This window comes from Eptesicus fuscus, chromosome 12 (assembly GCF_027574615.1).
Source record: "Eptesicus fuscus isolate TK198812 chromosome 12, DD_ASM_mEF_20220401, whole genome shotgun sequence".
In the NCBI taxonomy this organism is placed as follows: Eukaryota; Metazoa; Chordata; class Mammalia; order Chiroptera; family Vespertilionidae; genus Eptesicus; species Eptesicus fuscus.
Genome location: NC_072484.1, coordinates 83,659,257 through 83,678,276, shown reverse-complemented (window position 1 = coordinate 83,678,276; position 19,020 = coordinate 83,659,257). Strand labels below are relative to the sequence as shown.

Sequence of the window (19,020 nt, the reverse complement as noted above, 5' to 3'; positions counted from 1 at the left end):
ATCGCCCTCCTTCTGCGCTTGCGCCATCGATTATTTACGTGCTGAGCGGGACTAGCAGGTATCTGTGTTCAATCTCACCTTTGTCCCTGCGTTCCATCAGGGCAGCACGTGTATCTTTTTGAATCCTGCTTTTTGTATCTGGTGTATCCGGTCCCCTGGTTGATGCAGTGTGCACCTTTAACAAATCTGTTACTTGTGCAAATTTAATGAATGGTTGCCTGTCTTCTCCATGAAGAAGTGTTCGTGTGGATGGATGTTGGTAACCTGGGAGCGCAGTTCTTTCCCCAGGTGCTAATAACTTCCTTAGCCTGATAGAACTAAAAGCGTGGTCAGGCACTTGCCTGTATTGTGCAACCCTGTTACACCTGTGCACACTGGGCTGGTCAGCATGGTTTTCGGGGTGCCCATTCTGAGGAGGTGGCCTGCACAGCCCCCAGCCCCACCGCTTCCTTCCCCCGGTCAAGTTCTTTCACTTAAGACACCTCCATACATCTACACAATGGAATACTACGCTGCGGTAAAAAGGAAGGAGTTCTTACCATTTGCAACAGCATAGATGGACCTGGAGAGCGTTATGCTAAGTGAAATAAGCCAGTTAGAGAAAGATAAATATGACATGATCTCACTCATTTATGGAATATAATGAACAACATAAACTGATGAACAAAAACAGATCCAGAGACAGAGAAGCATCGATCAGACCGTCAAACCTCAGAGGGAAGGTAGGGGAGGGTGGGGGTAAGGGGAGAGATCAACCAAAGGACTGGTATGCATGCATATAAGCCTAACCCAGTGGTCGGCAAACTCATTAGTCAACAGAGCCAAATATCAACAGTACAACAATTGAAATTTCTTTTGAGAGCCAAATTTTTTAAACTTAAACTTCTTCTAACGCCACTTCTTCAAAATAGACTCGCCCAGGCCGTGGTATTTTGTGGAAGAGCCACACTCCAGGGGCCAAAGAGCCGCATGTGGCTCGCGAGCCGCAGTTTGCCGACCACGGGCCTAACCAATGGACACAGGCACCAGGGGGGTGAGGGCATGAGTGGGGGTGATGGGGGGAGTAATGGGGGAATAAGGACACATATGTAACACCTTAATCAATAAAGAGATTTAAAAAAAAAAAAAGACACCTCCATGTCCTCGAATGAAACAAGAGGATGCCCTTCCCCCCTCCGGTTATGGTAAGAGATAAACAGGGTCAAGTGCATGAGGCGCCAGGCGGAGAGCCCGCACTCGGCAGTGCCCAGGGGACCACCCGCCGCTCTCCGTCCACAGCCTTGTGCTGATGTCAGAGTCAGGCTTGTCACCCACGTGGGTTTCGTTTGGAATTCATAGTGACGGTGACACATGAGTAAGGTTTCGTTTTCAAGGTGTCCGAAGTGATTTTCAGCGGAAAAAGCTAATAAAATGTGAAGCCTGGCAGGGCGAGCTGGCATTTCCAGTTACATCGGAGCCGTGCCGTTCACGCCGCGTCAGCCACTCTTCCTGTTTGAGCTGCGGGTTTTTATATTTAGACCCTGGGAGGCAGCGAGGCTGTGAATGGCCCGACACGGTGCCTCAGTTTAGTGCAGAAGCAAGATGCGAGGAGATGGGGCGGCTTGGTGCCCAGGGACAGGGCGGCCTGGGTTCTCAGGACACGGCCCTGTGACCTTGGCAAGTTCCTGAGGTCCACCCCACTGTGCACCAGCGTCTGCATCTGTGAAATGGGGGCAGATACAGTCTGACTCGTAAGGTGGTTAGAATTCAGTGAGCTGATGAATGAAAAATGCCTAGGATGAGGACTGGCCCAGAGGAGCTGTTCAGTTAAATGTCCAATACGGCCGAAACCGGTTTGGCTCAGTGGATAGAGCGTTGGCCTGCGGACTGAAGGGTCCCAGGTTCGATTCCGGTCAAGGGCATGTACCTTGGTTGCGGGCACGTCCCCAGTGGGGGGTGTGCAGGAGGCAGCTGATCGATGTTTCTAGCTCTCTATCTCTCTCCCTTCCTCTCTGTAAAAAATCAATAAAATACATTTAAAAAAAAAATAAATGTCTCATATGGTGGTGGTGGGAGTGGTGATACTGATGGTGACACAGTGGTGGTGGGAGTGGTGATACTGATGGTGACACAGTGGTGGTGGGAGTGGTGATACTGATGGTGACACAGTGGTGGTGGGAGTGGTGATACTGATGGTGACACAGTGGTGGTGGGAGTGGTGATACTGATGGTGACACTGGTGGTGGGAGTGGTGATACTGATGGTGACACAGTGGTGGTGGGAGTGGTGATACTGATGGTGACACAGGGGTGGTGGGAGTGGTGATACTGATGGTGACACAGTGGTGGTGGGAGTGGTGATACTGATGGTGACACAGTGGTGGTGGGAGTGGTGATACTGATGGTGACACAGTGGTGGTGGGAGTGTTAATACTGATGGTGACACAGTGGTGGTGGGAGTGGTAATACTGATGGTGACACAGGGGTGGTAGGAGTGGTGATACTGATGGTGACACAGTGGTGGTGGGAGTGGTGATACTGATGGTGACACAGGGGTGGTGGGAGTGGTAATACTGATGGTGACACAGTGGTGGTGGGAGTGGTGATACTGATGGTGACACAGTGGTGGTGGGAGTGGTGATACTGATGGTGACACAGTGGTGGTGGGAGTGGTGATACTGATGGTGACACAGTGGTGATGGGAGTGGTAATACTGATGGTGACACAGTGGTGGTGGGAGTGGTGATACTGATGGTGACACAGTGGTGGTGGGAGTGGTGATACTGATGGTGACACAGGGGTGGTGGGAGTGGTGATACTGATGGTAAGTCATAGGTGATATTTATCACGGATTTCACAGGGTCCCAAGGAAAGATGTGCTGGAAGAAGAACCCAAAACGGAGTGGGGTTCCCTTTCCAGGCCGCCCTCCGAGGACAGACCAGGGGCAAGTGAATGTGTACGGAAGGCAGTTGCACGCGGTTAGCACGTTCCTTCGGGCTGTTGGACGGTCTGTGTTGGAAATGAGAATCACAGAGGGTTACAGACGGTTGCCAGTCTCTCTGGGGGGAACATAGCATCCACTGTGTGATGTCTAAAATCACTCATTGTCCGATGCAGACACGGCCAACCTTCAGTTCTGCACACGGAGCGAGCGCGCGCCCCTAGAATGGCGTGAGAAGGGGACGCTGCCCGGCGGGGGGGGGGGGGGATGCCGCCTGTAAGCTGAGGCAGAGGGAAGGTGGTGCGTGGCACGGCAGGAACCAAACCACTGCTCGCTTGTTTTCCTGCCGGCTGCTGGGAAGACAGCCTGCAGAGGGAGGCCTGCTCGCACCCGGTGCCCGCGCTGGAGAACCGGTGGGTGAGCGCAGCGGTCTTCACAACGCCGGGATACGCCAGCTTGGGGAAAACGATTCGTTGGAGTGTGGGGGGAAAAGAGTAGGACTTTATTTTTTCCACGCACTTTTACGATTTACAGTAATGTTTGTGTGTCTCTTATAATGTGCACAGCCCATGGCGTCCCCAAGACGTGTGCACACACTTGAACAACCGGTAGCTCCGTCGATGCTTCCTTCCTCCCAGCCAGACTAAGCTTTGAACGAAGGAAACTCATCCCGAAATGCTCCTGGAAGTTCGAAAACGCAGTGGACGTACAAGCCCTGCCTTTATAATGGCTCCACGTGTGTGTACGTTTTTGGGGGACACCCTATAGGTACAGTGGCAGGAAGAGTGATTTACCAAGGTATATTTTGGGGCGCATGCTCAGTTTTCCTTGTGGATAGGGGTGCGTGTTCTTAAGAGGTGGCGAGGTCAGTGTCCAGGGCAGCGTCTGAAGCCACAGGTGAAGCAGTCTTGGTGGGCTCGCGCGGGCTCCGCTGAGGAAAAGCGGTGGCCCAGCCTCCTGCCGGCTCCTGCCCGTGTGCGGCGATGGGGAGACGGTGGGAGAGGCGGCCGGCTCAGTGCGTCCCACCCCGTCAAAGGAGGCACGATCAGAGGAGCCGGCCATTGTCCTCCGTCAGTGTCCTCTTCCGGGACAGGCTCGCGGGCACTCCTTTCACACGAGGACGTAGGTGTGCAACAGTGGACAGCTTTGGGCTTAAGAAAAAGGAGAGAGCTCTGTGAAGGTTGTTTGTCACGAAGACAAAGGGTTAGGATTGAATCCAGCCTGGCTGGCGTGGCTCAGTGGTTGAGTCCTGGTCAGGACACATGCCCGGGTTGTGGGCTTGGTCCCCAGTGGGGGGCATGCAGGGGGGCAGCTGATCAGTAATTCTCACTCATCATTGATGTTTCTGTCTCTGTCTCTCCCTCTCCATTCCTCTCTGAAGTCAATAAAAAATATATAAATGTATTTTTAAATTAAATATATTTTATTGATTTTTTACAGAGCGGAAGGGAGAGGAGGGATAGAGAGTAAGAAACATCAATGAGAGAGAAACATCGATCAGCTGCCTCCTGCACACCCCCCACTGGGGATGTGCCTGCAACCAAGGTGCATGCTCTTGACCGGAATCGAACCTGGGACCCTTGAGTCCACAGGCCGATGCTCCATCCACTGAGCCAAACCGGTTAGGGCTAAAAAATATATTTTTTAAGAAAAGAATTGAATCCAGTGCATGACTGGGTCTGGCCCTGCCCACGGGTGGAGTAAGCAGAGGTGCCCCGAAATGGCTCTGCACGGGAGTCACTGAGAGGCACCTCCTGGTCCCACCCCGACTTGACTGCGTCGGAATCTCAAGGGTGAAACCCAATCACCTGTGTTTTTAAAAGCTCTACAGTGAGTTGGGAAGGAGCACGTCGCTGGGCCCGAGTTTGGGAAACTCGGGATGGGTGATGACGTAGGACTTCCAGGGTCCAGACCCTGTGCTCACAGGAAGAGTCTGCCTCACAAGCCTCCGCGGTCTCTCCAGCCTTGGCGCTCAGCCTGCTGGCTCCTGACGTCCCAGGTGCAGTGAGGAGCAGAGAGAGGTTTTGATCAAGGGAAGGAGTCCCAGAAGTTGGAAGCGTGTTTGGAAGGGGGCGTTCCTTCGGTGTCAGTAGATGATTCTCAACCCTGGCTGCCCATGTCCAGGCTCCCTGCAGGGGCCGAGTTCGTCCGAGGGGGCCCAGGCACCGATAGGTATTCACTCCCAGGCGCTGTCTGTGTGAGGCAGAGAGAGGACTTCCTGAAACCACCCGCGGGACCCAGGGAACGCACCTGGTCTTTGCCAAGAGCAGGGCCCTGGGAAGCGAGGCCCTCTTCTGTGAGGAAGCCGCGGCTCGTGGCCCGTCCCGGAGAGAGCCCGCGTCTGCCTCCTGTAGGACCGCAGTGGGCGCGTTCAAAAGCAAAGGCTTTCTGAGCCTGCCTGGCTCCTGCCCCGTGAGGGATCGATGGTGTGGGAAGCCAGAGGAGGGGCGCGTGCGGCCAAAAGATGACAGAAATTAATTCAGTCCTCTCAGTTCCCAGAACCGGAGAACAAAACGCTGCAGGATCGATAGCCTGCTCTAAAAAAGATGTCCTTTTTAGTTAAAAAGGGAATTAACTTCTTGAGAAAAGCAATACCAAGAGCACTTAGAATGATGGGATGTCTTTTTGGACAGTACCTCACCCCGAGGAGCAGAGCGAGAAAGAGCAGGGGGAAGCCCTCGCACCCAGCAGCTTCTCCGGTGCGTCACCCTTGCCAGCTAACAATAGCGGTGCCTCCCACCTCACGTGTGCTGAGAGGGTACTGGGAACAGATGGATATAGGGGCCGGAACTAGTTCGAGTCCAGCTGAATTTAGTTTAAATCTCTGGTACCAATCTTTATTTAGGATATTGAGGATCAATATAGAGGGTGGGGTAAAAGTAGCTTTATGATTGTTCATATGGAAAATAATACTGTAATTCACGGATAATAGTACAAGAATAAGTTGTGTTTTGCGTACTCACACTATACACCTGCTTTTCCCCACCCTGTATTCCCCCTCTGGTTTGTTCTGTTTCCCCACTGGGTCACTGGGCCCCTGAAGTTTTATTCCTTACGTCAGTGGTCGGCAAACTCATTAGTCAACAGAGCCAAAATATCAACAGGACAACGATTGGAATTTCTTTTGAGAGCCAAATTTTTTAAACTTAAACTTCTTCTAACGCCACTTCTTCAAAAGAGACTCGCCCAGGCCGTGGTATTTTGTGGAAGAGCCACACTCAAGGGGCCAAAGAGCCGCATGTGGCTCGCGAGCCACAGTTTGCCGACCACGGCCTTCTGTCATTGCCCATACTGACCTGTCATGATTAGAGTTCGTGTGAATGAACTCTAGCTCAGCCACCCGAAGCAGAGATTTCTTTTCCCATTTGTGTGCGATTGTTACTTTGACAGTTCCGTTCCTTTTACTTCCTTGTATTTGTAGAGCCCCTTATTTTATTTCGCAGGGTATGTGTTCATGAAATGCCTAGAACGACTAAGCTTTCCTCACATGGAACTGTAAGGCTTTCGAGGTCAACTCTTTTATGGTAGGGATTCCTTTTTTAGTATTCCCAATGGTATCACCCAGCGATGGATTTCTCAGAAGGTTAGGTGATGGATGACTAGTTTGTGAGGCCGTTTTTCACAGACGTGGCCAGCTTGAATGCTGGTCCCTAACAGACTGGACCAAGAACATGTGAGCTTGAGTGAGAAGCTAGATCCAGAGTGGCCGGCACAAGAAAGGCGGGGGTGGGTGGGTTCTGGGACGATCTGAAAGCCAGCAGGCGGGCAGTGGAGGCAGACTCGAGCCCTGGTTCGTTTGTGTCCCGTCACTTGTAGTTTAATAACAACCCTTCGGCCCACCTTTTAAACGTTATAAGGGAAAATATAAGAAAAACTGTAACTTCTACCACTTCGTTTGGTGTAACAGATTGGCGCTCTTCCACTAACTTGGGGAGGGAGGCCTGGGGTGGGGCGGGGCGGGGTGGAGGGGGACAAAGAGAGGGGAAATGGGGGACATCTGTAATACTGCCCACAGTAAATTTTAATAGAAGATAATAGTGTATTTTAAAAGTGTGTTTAGGAACTTTTCATTTTTCACACGTCAGCCAGGCTTGATTTGGAGTTCTGTTGTGTTTGTGTTTGATTTACTGTCTTCTCTCGCAAGTAGAGAATAAATGACTCTGGAGTGTAACATGGTCTCACATTATTCTTACTTTAGACAAGTGAAGTGCAGGCTGGGCGATCGCAGAGACGGGGGGGATAGATCTTCATCTGAGCTACCTCGGAGAAAAGTGCGCTGCCGCTTTCATTAGTTTGGGTTATCTGTCTGTCTGCTTCCCTCCCTCCCTCCCTGCCTTCTTTCCTTGTGACTCTTTAAAACTGCTTGTTAAACACACCATGTATTAGCCTGAGGGTGGTAGTTGAAAGAGTTATGCCCTAACACTGTTGTGTTAGGATGCCGGGTTACCATGACAACTTCCTCATCTCAGAGGCGGCCGTGTGGTGCAGTGGTCCGGAGCACAGATGCTGGAGCCGGCTGCCAGAGGCTGAGTCTCGTGCTGCCACTGCCTAGCTGTGTGGCCTCAGACAGGGCACCCACACTCTCTGTGTCTGTTCCCTCGTCTGTAATGTGGGAATGATCACAATAGGACCTCATTCCTAGGACGGGTCTGTGAATCCGTTGTTGGATACGTGAAAAATGCCTGGCATGCGGAAGGTGCTGTATGCGTTAGCTATTATAATATGTGTAAAGCTTTAATTCCATAATTGACTATTCATCCAATTCAAACAGTATCTTTACATTGACATTTTAAAGGATTTCAAATGTTTCTTCAGACGTTTTTTAATGAGGTCTACTGCATGCAAAGAATGAGCCATCTAAGTAGTTAACATCTTTCTCAACATATCTCTGTTTTTAAATTAAGACTTTTTTTTTGGAGCAGTTTTAGGTTTACCGCAAGATTGAAAGGAAGGTACAGAGAGTTCCCACATACTCCGGCCCCGTACAAATAGCCTCTCTCTGAGTCCACGTCCCCCTGCCCGAGCGGTACGTCGTTTACCATTGATCAGCCCACATTAACACATCATAGTCACCCAAAGTCTGCGGTTTACATCGGGTGTACGCTTGGTGCGTGTTCCATGTCGTTATACATTTGTCTAATACATAATGACATGTGCCCATCATGACGGGTCATCACAGCCCTGAACGTCCTCTGTGCTTCATCTCTCCCCTGGCAGCCACTGGTCTGCGGACTGACTCCATAGTTTTGCCTTTTCCAGGTGCCATACAGTTGGAGTCATGCAGTCTGTAGCCCTGCTTGTCTGCCAGGGGGTGGGCTTGGTGCGCCCCAAGGTTCTTCCTGCGACGCCATCGCATCCGAGAGGAGAAGCCTCTCTGGGAGCACAAGGAAGGGAAGGGCTGGGCCCATTGGCGCTGCCTGTCCCGCACGCCGCCTGGGCGGCTTATAAATAGAACTCAGCACTCCAAGGACCGCCGCGGAACTGGAGTGGGAACACGATCCTTGGGTATTACATGCGCTGAGTACTTAGCTCCTGCGCGGTCAGAGCTTTAATTTCTTTTTCCCGAGTAGACCCTTAGGACGCTGACCGCTAAGTGTCAATTGAGTTGTTTCCAGTGACTATGACAGCCTGCCCGATGGTTTGAATTCTGAGCTGTGCCTGAGCGCACAGCCCTTCCCGATGGAGGGTGCGGGGGACGATGGGGGTAGGACATCAGCGTCTGATGGCAGAGGGCTCGGGAACGCCGGTCCCCCTCCCTCAGGCCTGGAACCCAGGGCCTGCAGGACCCTCACCCAGGGGTGCCCCCTCCAGGTGCCCAGGATGTATCTCCTTCCCGCCTAGAGGCCGGGCTTTCTTGCTGGCCGGGTCCATAGGGTCTCTTGCTTGGAGCTTTCTGGCCCAGCCCCTGCTCGCAGCCGAAGTGCCCGTTAGTGACTCCCACCTTGGGAGGAAGCGTTTGACTGTAGACTCACTGCGGCGGGGGGCTCCGTCCCAGCCTCGGGGTGCCTCTCCCCTAACTCAGCCTCCATCCTAACCTCTCTCTGGCCCCCAACCTTACTCTTCCCCCTACAGAATCCAGAATTGTTTCCCCAATCTTATCTGCCCTCCCCTTGACTTGACCTGACTTCCCCCCTCTGAAAAGGTTTTGATACCATTTTGTAGTCATAGAGTTCTGTCTTTGTATCCCTAAGTGTGGTGTCATTTCTTTTTCAGATTTTTTAAAGATAGTACCATCCCACTAAAGTATTTTCACTTGTTTTAGCGTTGCATCCAAGATTCTTTTTCATTATCCTGCCTAGCCTGTCTCCTAGTTATTAACTCTGTCCATGGTCCTGACACAAATATTTTGGTTGAACAAATTCTCAATTAAAAACCCTTGGTGTCCCCAGTTCTGTAGCTTAGTTAAAAGCACAGCTGTAGCAGGTGATCTGGGTTGTGAGAGGGGGTTGAAAATATAATTAGAGGCTAGGCAGGCCCAGGCAGGCAAGAAACAGCAGATTGATGATCCCATTAGGGAACCGAATGTATTCTACTGACACACCCAAGTTTTCGGATGCTTTGTCGCTGGAGGAGGACACGGTGGAGGGACTTAATGGTGTGTTCAGAGGGAGTCATCCTTCCTACAAGTCTTAGCCAGACTGCCCCTCCCTCTTGTTCGGAGACTGCGCTGTGGGAAGGGGCTTTCGCGTGAATGGTTCCCCACTCTCTGTCCTCTCTCGGGAGTGCCCAGTTCAGGGACGTAGAGTTTGCCTGCCTGAGGCGCGGGACCCCTGTGCTCGGCCCCGTCCCCTGGCCGAGCCCCAGAGACTGGCACAGGGCAGAGACCACCACGGTCGATTTGTGGGCAGCACATCGCACACCCCTAGGGGGCACCAGACCCTGGGCTCAGCTGTGTGGACCACTCTCTGGGAGTCTACGTGATAGCCCTTGCTGGGCTGTCCTCTTGACACACTCCAGGTGCTGGCCGGCCCCTCCACGCCCCTGCCTCTGAGGTGGACCGCCACGGGGCTTCGGTTCTGGAGGGGAGACCAGTGAGGTGGTACAGTGAATGCTGTGAAGGTAGGTGGTCAGGGAAGGGCTTCTGAAGGGTTTCAGCGAGGAAGCTGAGGACACCTGGTTCGTATCTGTCTCTTCGACGAGGCTGGGTTTGTTAGGGGAGTTCCCTCAGGGATGCTTTATTATTCAGCAAAGGGTATAAGGATGGTAGGGATGTCACGGCCCAGCCCGGAGGGAAATCGCGCAGCAGACGGGAGCCCGTGTTCGAGTGTGGGCTGGGGTCGCACTAGCCGAGCGCACTGGCTTTTCCAACCTGCAGGTTTGGCTTCTTTAAAACGGGAAGAGCTATGAATCCCAAGCAGGCGACACATGACTAAGGATTTTGTACACCATCCGACCAGGATGTAAATAGGTGATTGATTACATTGAGAAACAGTGAACGGTGAGCCTCCCTAAGGCAGAAGATGATCGAGTACCAGGAACTCAGTTGTGAGATCAAGGAAGAGGAGATCGGGCTGAGCTGGGCTAGCTTCAGGCCCCTGCAAGTTAGGAAAGAATAAAGAATGAAGCCCGGGGGTTCCCGCCAGAATGGGGAGGGGAGATGCCCTGTGGTTTGATGGGACATTTTTGCAGGAAGGAGTAGGGGTTTAGAGCAATTAGATCTTGCCTCCCGGGTGTCAGAGATGGGAATGCAGTGTGAATCAGGAGTTACCTGTGTGTGCAGGTGCTGCTGGCTGAGTCTTACCTGGAAGCTGGCGATGGCTGGGCTCTGTATGCAGAATTCTGTCTCTTGCCTGAGGCACAGACCTTCAAGGGGCTGTTCCTGTTTGGGGTGGTGGTATCTTCCTGACAGCAGCCTGAGCCAAGCTGGTTACAAAATTCCTGGGCTCAGGAGAAAAGCATTTATTGAAAAGCAGTTTGATCTCCATTGCCAGCTAAGTCATGTATTGGGCTGAATGGATGGAGCCACACTACAGACCTGGTACATGACATTTGTGCACTGGTGGAGGGCAGGGGAGGTCCCTTAGCCCAGCCTGTGCCCTCTCGCAGTCTGGAACCCCTTGGGGGATGTCCGCCAAGGGGTCCTTAGCGCTGCCACGGAGGCGGGAAAGGTTCCTGCCACGCCGCTGCGCTCACCAGCTGTGAGCCTGGCTTTTGGCTGAGTGGTACTCCCCATGTGGGAGCACACTGACCACCAGGGGGCAGCTCCTGCATTGAGTGTCTGCCCCCTGGTGGTCACTGCATGTCATAGCGACCGGTCGTTTTTTGCTGTTCGGTTGATTTGCATATTAGCCTTTTATTATATAGGGTAAAATTTTTACTTTATTGATTTTTTAGAGAGAGAGAGGAAGGGGGAGAGAGAGAAAAACACACACATTGATTTATTGCTCCACCCATTTATGCATTCCTTGATTGCTTCTTGTATGTGCCCTGAACAGAGATTGAACCTGTGACCTTGGTGCATTGGGACAACACTCCAAACAACTGAGCTACCCGGCCAGGGCTGGGTTATGTTTTTGAAGGACGTTGGGTAGAATTCCTTCCTTATAAATACCTTCCCCACAGCCAGCCCTAAATAACCAAAATCTGTGAAATTGACATCAACATAAGAGCACATCCTGTGCTCATCCATTTATTTTAGGTTAAACATACAGACTTAAGGCAAAACTCCAGACGTCTGGGTGTGACTCTTGCGATCCAGTCCTCCTTATTGCAGGTAGAGAGACTTAAGGTCGGACTCGGGTCTGTGCTCAGCTTGTCAGCCACCTGGCCGCCTGGGATGGCTGCGCGTCTGCACGGTTCTCTCAGGAATTGATTTCGAAGGCATTGAGAAGAGAGATGACACCTGTCATGGCCCCCAGGGTCCAGCGGATGTTAAAATAAAATTAAAATGACAAAATAGACGAGAATTGGAAATACAGGCACCCACAGGCTTCTTCAGAGGCCGCCTTTTGTGGCGAAGATTTCACAGAAACAGGCAGAGAAGAAGCAGACACTGATGACAAGAGCGACACCCTGGGACTGCAGAGGTCTCAGAAAGATGCTGCTTACTCCGTTCTCCAAAGAACAGGTCTCAGGTGCTACGTACATTTTCAAGCAATTGGTTGTATAGCCCATTTTGCCAGATCCACGTGTTTTTTTTTTTCATTTTCATCTGTTCAACAGTCTTACCATTCACCCGTGCTCACGAAGGCCCCTCCCCATCTGATGATGGTGTGTGTGAGCGCTGACCGCACAGCTCTTTGCCGACCTTGAAGGGTGGCTGAAGGTTAAGGTTTCCGCAGCCCAGTTGGCACGGCTGCATCTCCCCGGTGCTCCCAGCTCCCGTTTGTCTTTCTCATCCATCTCCAGTTAACATCAAACCCATGGCACCCCTTCCCCAGCTTCTGGGCTGTTGGCCCAGCCCCCCATGCGGATAAACTGCAGCCTACCTGTGTGGGTTCTTAGCCAGGTGAGGTGGCAGCTGCTCTGCTCCTTCTCCTGTAACCCGCCCTGCCCCGGAAGCCACGGGGCTGGTAGGAAGAGTATTCGGCTGGTGCCAGGAGCCCTGCGTTCTAAACCGACCTTCCCACGTCTCAGTTTCTTCGTCTGGAAAAGAGGGGCTGGTTGATCCCTAAGAAGCTGCTAGTCCCACTGTGTATAGTGAGGATCTATTTTGTGCCACGCACTGGAGATGGAAAGCGAAGTGCTTGCCTCCCGGCAGTGCGCTTGTGAACCGGAGGTAGATGGCTGAGCGTAGTCCTTACAATCAATTCACCTCCCAAACCCGTGGCCCAGACATGTGTTCTCACCTCTCTGCTCGACTATCCATGTTCCTTGGAGACCTCATAGCCTGCTCTTTCCATTACTCGTCTGTCTTCCTACTGTTTTAAAGGGATAAATATAGATGCATTTTTATCTGACGTAGAGTATCTTCTTTCTACCTTCCATTTAGTCTGACTGAAATCCCTCGTATTGCAATTGATAGCTGTTTATCTCATTTCTGCGAAACTTGAAGCAAGACCTGCCCGGTGGCGAATGGCTGCCCTTTGCGATACAGACATAGGAACAAAAGTGTTCAAACCTGTCCGCCGGCATGCGAGGCTCAACTACTGGGGAGGAGAAGGATCTTTGTTTTTTTAAAAATAATATATTTTTATTGATTTCAGAGAGGAAGGGAGAGGGAGAGAGAGAAGAGAAACATCAGTGATGAGAGAGAATCATTGACCGGCTGCCTCCTGCACGTCCCCTACTGGGGATCGAGCCCGCAACCCAGGCATGTGCCCTTGACCAGAATCGAACTCGGGACCTTTCAGTCCGCAGGCCGGCGCTCTGTCCACTGAGCCAAACCGGCTAGGGCAGGATTCTTGTTCTTGAAAATATGATAACTTACACAGTAGCACAAGGTGGGCATATTATAGAAACAAGGGTGAGAATATGCATCTGTAAATGCTCAGGGGAGATTGATCTGCACATGGCGATGATCTAAGGGGCGTTGCATCCAGAGAGAACCCGGCAGAGTGACCAGCTGCTGCGGTCCTTCCTGTGGGTCTTGAAGAAGGGCTGTGCCATTGGTGAGCCCTTTCAGAACTCCTGTTTTGCTCCCGCTTTGCCGATCTTGTCCCTTCCCTTTGTCCCTAAGACAGGGCTGCTCCTGGCCGGGCTCAGGTGCAGGCAGCAGAGCCTTCCCACGGCCAGCGCCCGCCTGACTGGGCTTTTCCCTTCCAGAGACGAGAAGAACCAGTCCATCATCGTCAGCGGCGAGTCGGGGGCCGGCAAGACGGTGTCCGCCAAGTACGCCATGCGCTATTTCGCCACGGTGGGCGGCTCAGCCAGCGACACCAACATCGAAGAGAAGGTCCTGGCGTCCAGTCCCATCATGGAGGTAAAGCCTTCCCAGCGCCCTTGGCCTTCCTGGTCGGAGTCCCTTCCGCTGGCAGCGGGACTGCTGGGTGCCCACCTTGGGTGGCTGCTCACAAGAACCCTTGGGCGCACCCCCTGCGGTCAGCATGCACGTCTTTCGCCGAGAGCCTGCTGTCCACTGCGGAGGGGAAAATTGCTCCCGTGATTTTGGCTACTGTGAATAATGCTCCTGTGACCATTGACACGCGGGCATCTATCTGAGTTCCTGCTCTGGGAATGATTTTAAAATGACAGTGATTTAAAATTGTGTCTTCAGTATCCATTATGGCCTGGGTGGGCGGGTGGACGGCTGGGCAGGCAGGGTTCTGTGGCCTGGGAGACATGTGAGTGCAATATGCTCCCCAAATACACAAGATGGGGTTCAGTTGCTAAGGTCTGAAGGAGGAAGGAGTGTGTACATGAACCAGCCTAATCTTTCACAATGTCGTGCAAATAAATGCTACAATCATTTGGGCTCAAAACGTTAAATCTCTGCCTTGTACAGGTGGCACTTGGGAAATTGTGTAAGTCCCGAAGGCTCATTCTGTCAGATGTAGGATTGTACCATCCTTGAGCTGTTATTAAGTGTTAGACTAACAGGAGATCCTGGATATGAACTTGGGCAGGAAGAACTCCGGGTGGGGTTAGAGTGTCACCCACTTGTCGTAAGTCTAGAGTCCAGCCGGGCCCTTGTGTCCAGGGAGCCCAGTGGCTCCTCAGGGGACAGCCGACTGCTGATGGCTCTGCCCCTCCCAGGGGAGGAGGCCTCCTCCCCACGAAGCAGCGGGCTCTGGTCCTGTCTTCACCTCATTATGCCCACAGCCCAGCGACGGCAGCGCCTCCCCGGGAGACTGGGAGAGAGCGGGTGTGAGGAGGCGAGTTCCCCGGGGGCTGCGCCAAGTGGCAGTTGTTGGAATGAGAAGTGACTCGAGGACGGATTGGCCTGATTCGGTGTCAGCGCAGAGCTCTCTGACCCTGTTCTGTGTAAGAGCTTGTCAGCCGCCCGGGAGTGACTTGCTCACCAGTCAGCACTGATGAAAGGGACATTGGTCATCCAGAGACAGCTAGAGCCAGGGCAGAGCCCAAGTTCAGGCCGACTGTGGGAGCCACAGAGGGCACCCCCTTCCCCCCCCCCCCCCCCAATCCTGGGAGAAAGAAAGGAGGCCAGGGTTTCAGTTAGGGAAATGGATGGAAACTAAGACCAGTTACTATGCACATTCTCAGGGCTGGAATTTTTTTTTTCAAAGATAAAGAAACAAGAAAACCTATAACCATTAACATGTATAAGAATCTGCCCCCACATCCCTCGCTGAGCCCGTCTCCTCTCGGCTTCTCTCATGTGTCCACATACTCCAGCCACTTCACACGTGTCCATGCTCTCACACCCCTGCCCCTTTGCCCACGCTATATTCATAGACACAACCCCTTCTCCTCCCCCTGCGGGTAAAAGTCTCTCACCCTCTGACATCCACTTCATTCGACACGAAGCTGTTTTCAGTCTGCTGGGCCCGGCCAATGGCTCCCTTCTTTCTGTTTCCACACTGCACGGGAGGTACCTGGTTATTGAATAGTCTCAACTGCATTGAAATTGCATGTTTCAGCCCACTTTTCTTTTGCTCCATATTTGTGCATGCACATAAGTCTGTTCCGTGATGTGACCCATGCATGGAGCCACATGCTGTCCACCATCTTGTGAATGCTTGTCACTCCACATCTTTTTATTTATCCATGAATCATGCTCTAATGTACTTAGCTGAACAGCTTTATGGTATCCATTGTATGACTGTTCCAGATTGTATGTGTCTCTCCCCGCTGTTGGTAGACATTTAGGTTACATATTTTTTTCCTGCCACATGCAGCCTCTAGGTACGATCTGGAAGTAGCGGCGATGAGTTGTAGGGGCATGGGTGTTCAGTTTTATAGATTGTTCCAGTTTACATTGAACCAGCCGTGTGCGAGTCTCTTTTTCCTTACAGCCTCATCATTTCAGAGTCTCAAAGTCCTTGGTCACTGCCACTCTGGACTGTCAGTTTAGCCTGCCTCTCTCTGTCACCGCTGAGGTCGTGTGTCTTTGTCTGATGTTTACCAGTCATGTGAGTTCCTCCTGTAATCTCCTGCTTCTGTCATTTGCTCCTTTTCCAAATGTTAACTGCTTGCATCATATCTGCCTCTTTTGTTGGACTCTGGACTCAGTGATGGTCGAAGCTTGGGTTTGTATCATTCACAGCAGTTGGACTTGCTTCCCTCCTGCACTAACATGTTTCCTACGTCAGTCACCAGGAAAATCCAGCCTGGGTTTAAAAGCTAAAGGATAACATGCAAGCCCTAACCGGTTTGGCTCAGTGGATAGAGCGTCGGCCTGCGGACTCAAGGGTCCCAGGTTCGATTCCGGTCAAGGGCATGTACCTTGGTTGCAGGCACATCCCCAGTAGGGGGTGTGCAGGAGGCAGCTGATGGATGTTTCTCTCTCATGGATGTTTCTAACTATCCCTCTCCCTTCCTCTCTGTAAAAAAAATCAATAATATATATATTTTTAAAAAAGAATAACATGCAAGTTCTTCATACACTTAGAAGCTGGAAGTTCTTCATCCCCAGAGTAGGGATTATGGGGTTGGTAGTAATAATACAACCTCTTCCCTGTGTGGGTACCATTGTATACTTTAAAAGTACGTGTAGGTCCATCCTGTCACTTCCCGACGCAGCCTGGTGAGGTAAAGAGGGCGTGTCCCTCCGCGGCGATCCCCAGACGTCGGGCAGGCCCTCCCCGTCTTGCACATCTTTCGTTCGTTTGCTCTGAACAGGCCATCGGAAATGCCAAAACCACCCGCAATGACAACAGCAGCCGCTTTGGGAAGTACATTCAGATTGGCTTCGACAAGAGGTACCACATCATCGGGGCCAACATGAGGACCTACCTGCTGGAGAAGTCCAGGGTGGTCTTCCAGGTGAGGGTGCGACGGGGCCTTCTGTATGTTTCCTCCCATGGACGCTGGTACTTGCTCCCTGACCCCACGCCCTGCATCCACAGAGCATCTCGTCCCCTGAGCCTGGGATGGGAGGTGCTTGTTCTTCTGGTTTCCTTTCTCTTCTTCCATCGATAAGTGTGCATTCAAGGACTGTAGGCATCATGCCTGAAAACATGGCACCAGTCATTTCTCAGTGACTGAGGTTTTTAGATTCAATCAACACACACATACCGAGCGCCTGTGATGGGGGAGTCTGACCCAGACCCCGAAGGGGCCGTGAGGAAGGAGTCCTGCTGTGGGTTCCAGCGGCATGGCCAGGGGGTGCCATATGGCGTCTATGGGGCTAAACTCTCCCGGGAACCTTCCTGTTTGGCAGATTATAAAAATGGGAAAAACCAGCCCAGTTTCCTTTTCAAATTAATGGGGTTCCTGCTTCTCCCCAGACGCGGGTCCTCCTTTCTGTGCTCGCCTGCCATTCCCTTCTTCCCACTGCTCTTTGGCCTCTGGTGCACCCCCCCCCCCCCCCCCGGCCTCTGGTGGGGGTCAGTCAGCTCAGAGCAGGAGAACGGGTCTCCTCCAGCTCCTTCCGATGGCCCATCCCGGGACCGAGACGCTGGTCTGTGCCCCGGGGTGAGCCGGCCGCACACTCTCCCCCGGGCGAATGGCGTCCCGGCCCTGGCATTTCAGCCGCCTCCAGCGGGGACATCAAAAGAGGCCTCAGGTGTTCGTGTCTCAGCGACACCTGTCTCCAAGCTGACTCTTAGCGACGGGCTTCATGCTCTTCATAACCAGCTTCGTTGCTTTTCTTTTCCCTGTGTTGCCGAGGCTGTTTCTCCACCTCCCAGGTTTGACTAGACCCGTGGTCGGCAAACTGCGGCTCCCGAGCCACATGCGGCTCTTAGGCCCCTTGAGTGTGGCTCTTCCACAAAATACCACGGCCTGGGCGAGTCTATTTGGAAGAAGTGGCGTTAGAAGAAGTTTAAGTTTAAAAAATGTGGCTCTCAAAAGAAATTTCCATCGTCGTACTGTTGGTATTTGGCTCTGTGGACTAATGAGTTTGCCGACCACTGGACTAGACAACCCCACGTTCTTCGTTTCCCTGCAGCCAAGCAAACAGCCCGCTGTACGGGGTGCGGGCGGGGTGCGGGCGGGATGCTGCCCAGGCTCTGCCAGACTCTCCCCTCCGCACCCGGAGCTTTCCGTCCCCGGCTCCCTTTATTCGGGCCTCCCCTCCACCACCACCACCACCACCACCACCCCAATGCCAACACCCGTGCCAGCTTAGGGCAGGTCTGGCCCGAGTGTGCACTCAGCCTGTCTCACTCGGGGCTCTTTCCTGCTGCCCAGCCTGGTGACGGGCCAGAGCGGGCTCTTCCTCAGCCCCAGGCCTCCCGAGGAGACAGCAGCCCACAGCGGGAGGTGCCGGCTGGGCAGCAGGAGCCGGCACACGGCTGGCTGACTGGGTGCTGATGGTGGGCCGGCCGCGTGCGGAACAGCAATGAGTTCATAGCAGGAAAAAGAAAAGGACGTTTTCACTTAAGAGGGGAACCGCCCCGGGTTGGAAGAAGTCCCCATTTTAGTGCTGGGAGATCGGAGGTGGGACTGAGGGCACAGGCGTGGAGGAGAAGTCTTGACCTCTGACACCGGAGCACCCTGGGGTTAGGATGGGGAGGGGGCGCTCCTGGGGTGACCAGCCTAAAACTGCTGACCTTTGTCCTCCTCCAGGCAGACGAAGAGAGGAACTACCACATCTTCTACCAGCTCTGCGCCGCGGCCAGCCTCCCGGAACTGAAGGAGCTCGCCCTGAGTGAGTGCACGGCGCCCGCCCGGGGGGGGGTGGGGGTGGGGGTTGCGCTGCAGCGGGTGCATGCACCTTCAGTTGCCTCCACGCGGGCCTGGGACACGCCCTCGCAGGAGGTGCTTTGAAAGGCGCGTCTGCAGGGAAATGAGATGGGCGCTCTCACCCAGCCTTTGGCCGGCTCGCTCTGTGCCAGGCTCTCAGCGCGGTGAGGTGAGGCGGGTGAGCAGGTCACCCTCGCAGAGGCCTGAAGCGACTTCCTCCGTAGGGTCTCACTTTGCTGAGCCTGTGAGTGAGTTCAGGGCCCGCGTCCTTCCTCTCCCGTTCGAGCGCCTCCAGGCACCGGCGTGTGCCCTGGGCAGAGGTGCCGCCTGATGCTTCCGGCCCAGGCTGCGTGAGGCGGGGGGCGGGACTGAGCGGTACGCTTCCTAGCTGGGCCCGGCACTGTGGGCTTGAC

General features: G+C 53.1%; 1 protein-coding gene across 2 annotated transcripts in view; it reads left to right on the top strand.

Annotated features, from left to right (window-relative positions):
• Positions 1-19,020, top strand: part of MYO5B (myosin VB) — a 210,242-nt gene that overhangs the window by 106,132 nt on the left and 85,090 nt on the right. For both annotated transcript variants that reach the window (XM_054723615.1, XM_054723614.1), the window contains exons 5-7: positions 13,625-13,781; positions 16,601-16,744; positions 18,491-18,572. In XM_054723615.1, coding sequence (XP_054579590.1) covers positions 13,625-13,781; positions 16,601-16,744; positions 18,491-18,572 — 383 coding nt within the window. The remainder of the gene's footprint in view (positions 1-13,624; positions 13,782-16,600; positions 16,745-18,490; positions 18,573-19,020) is intronic.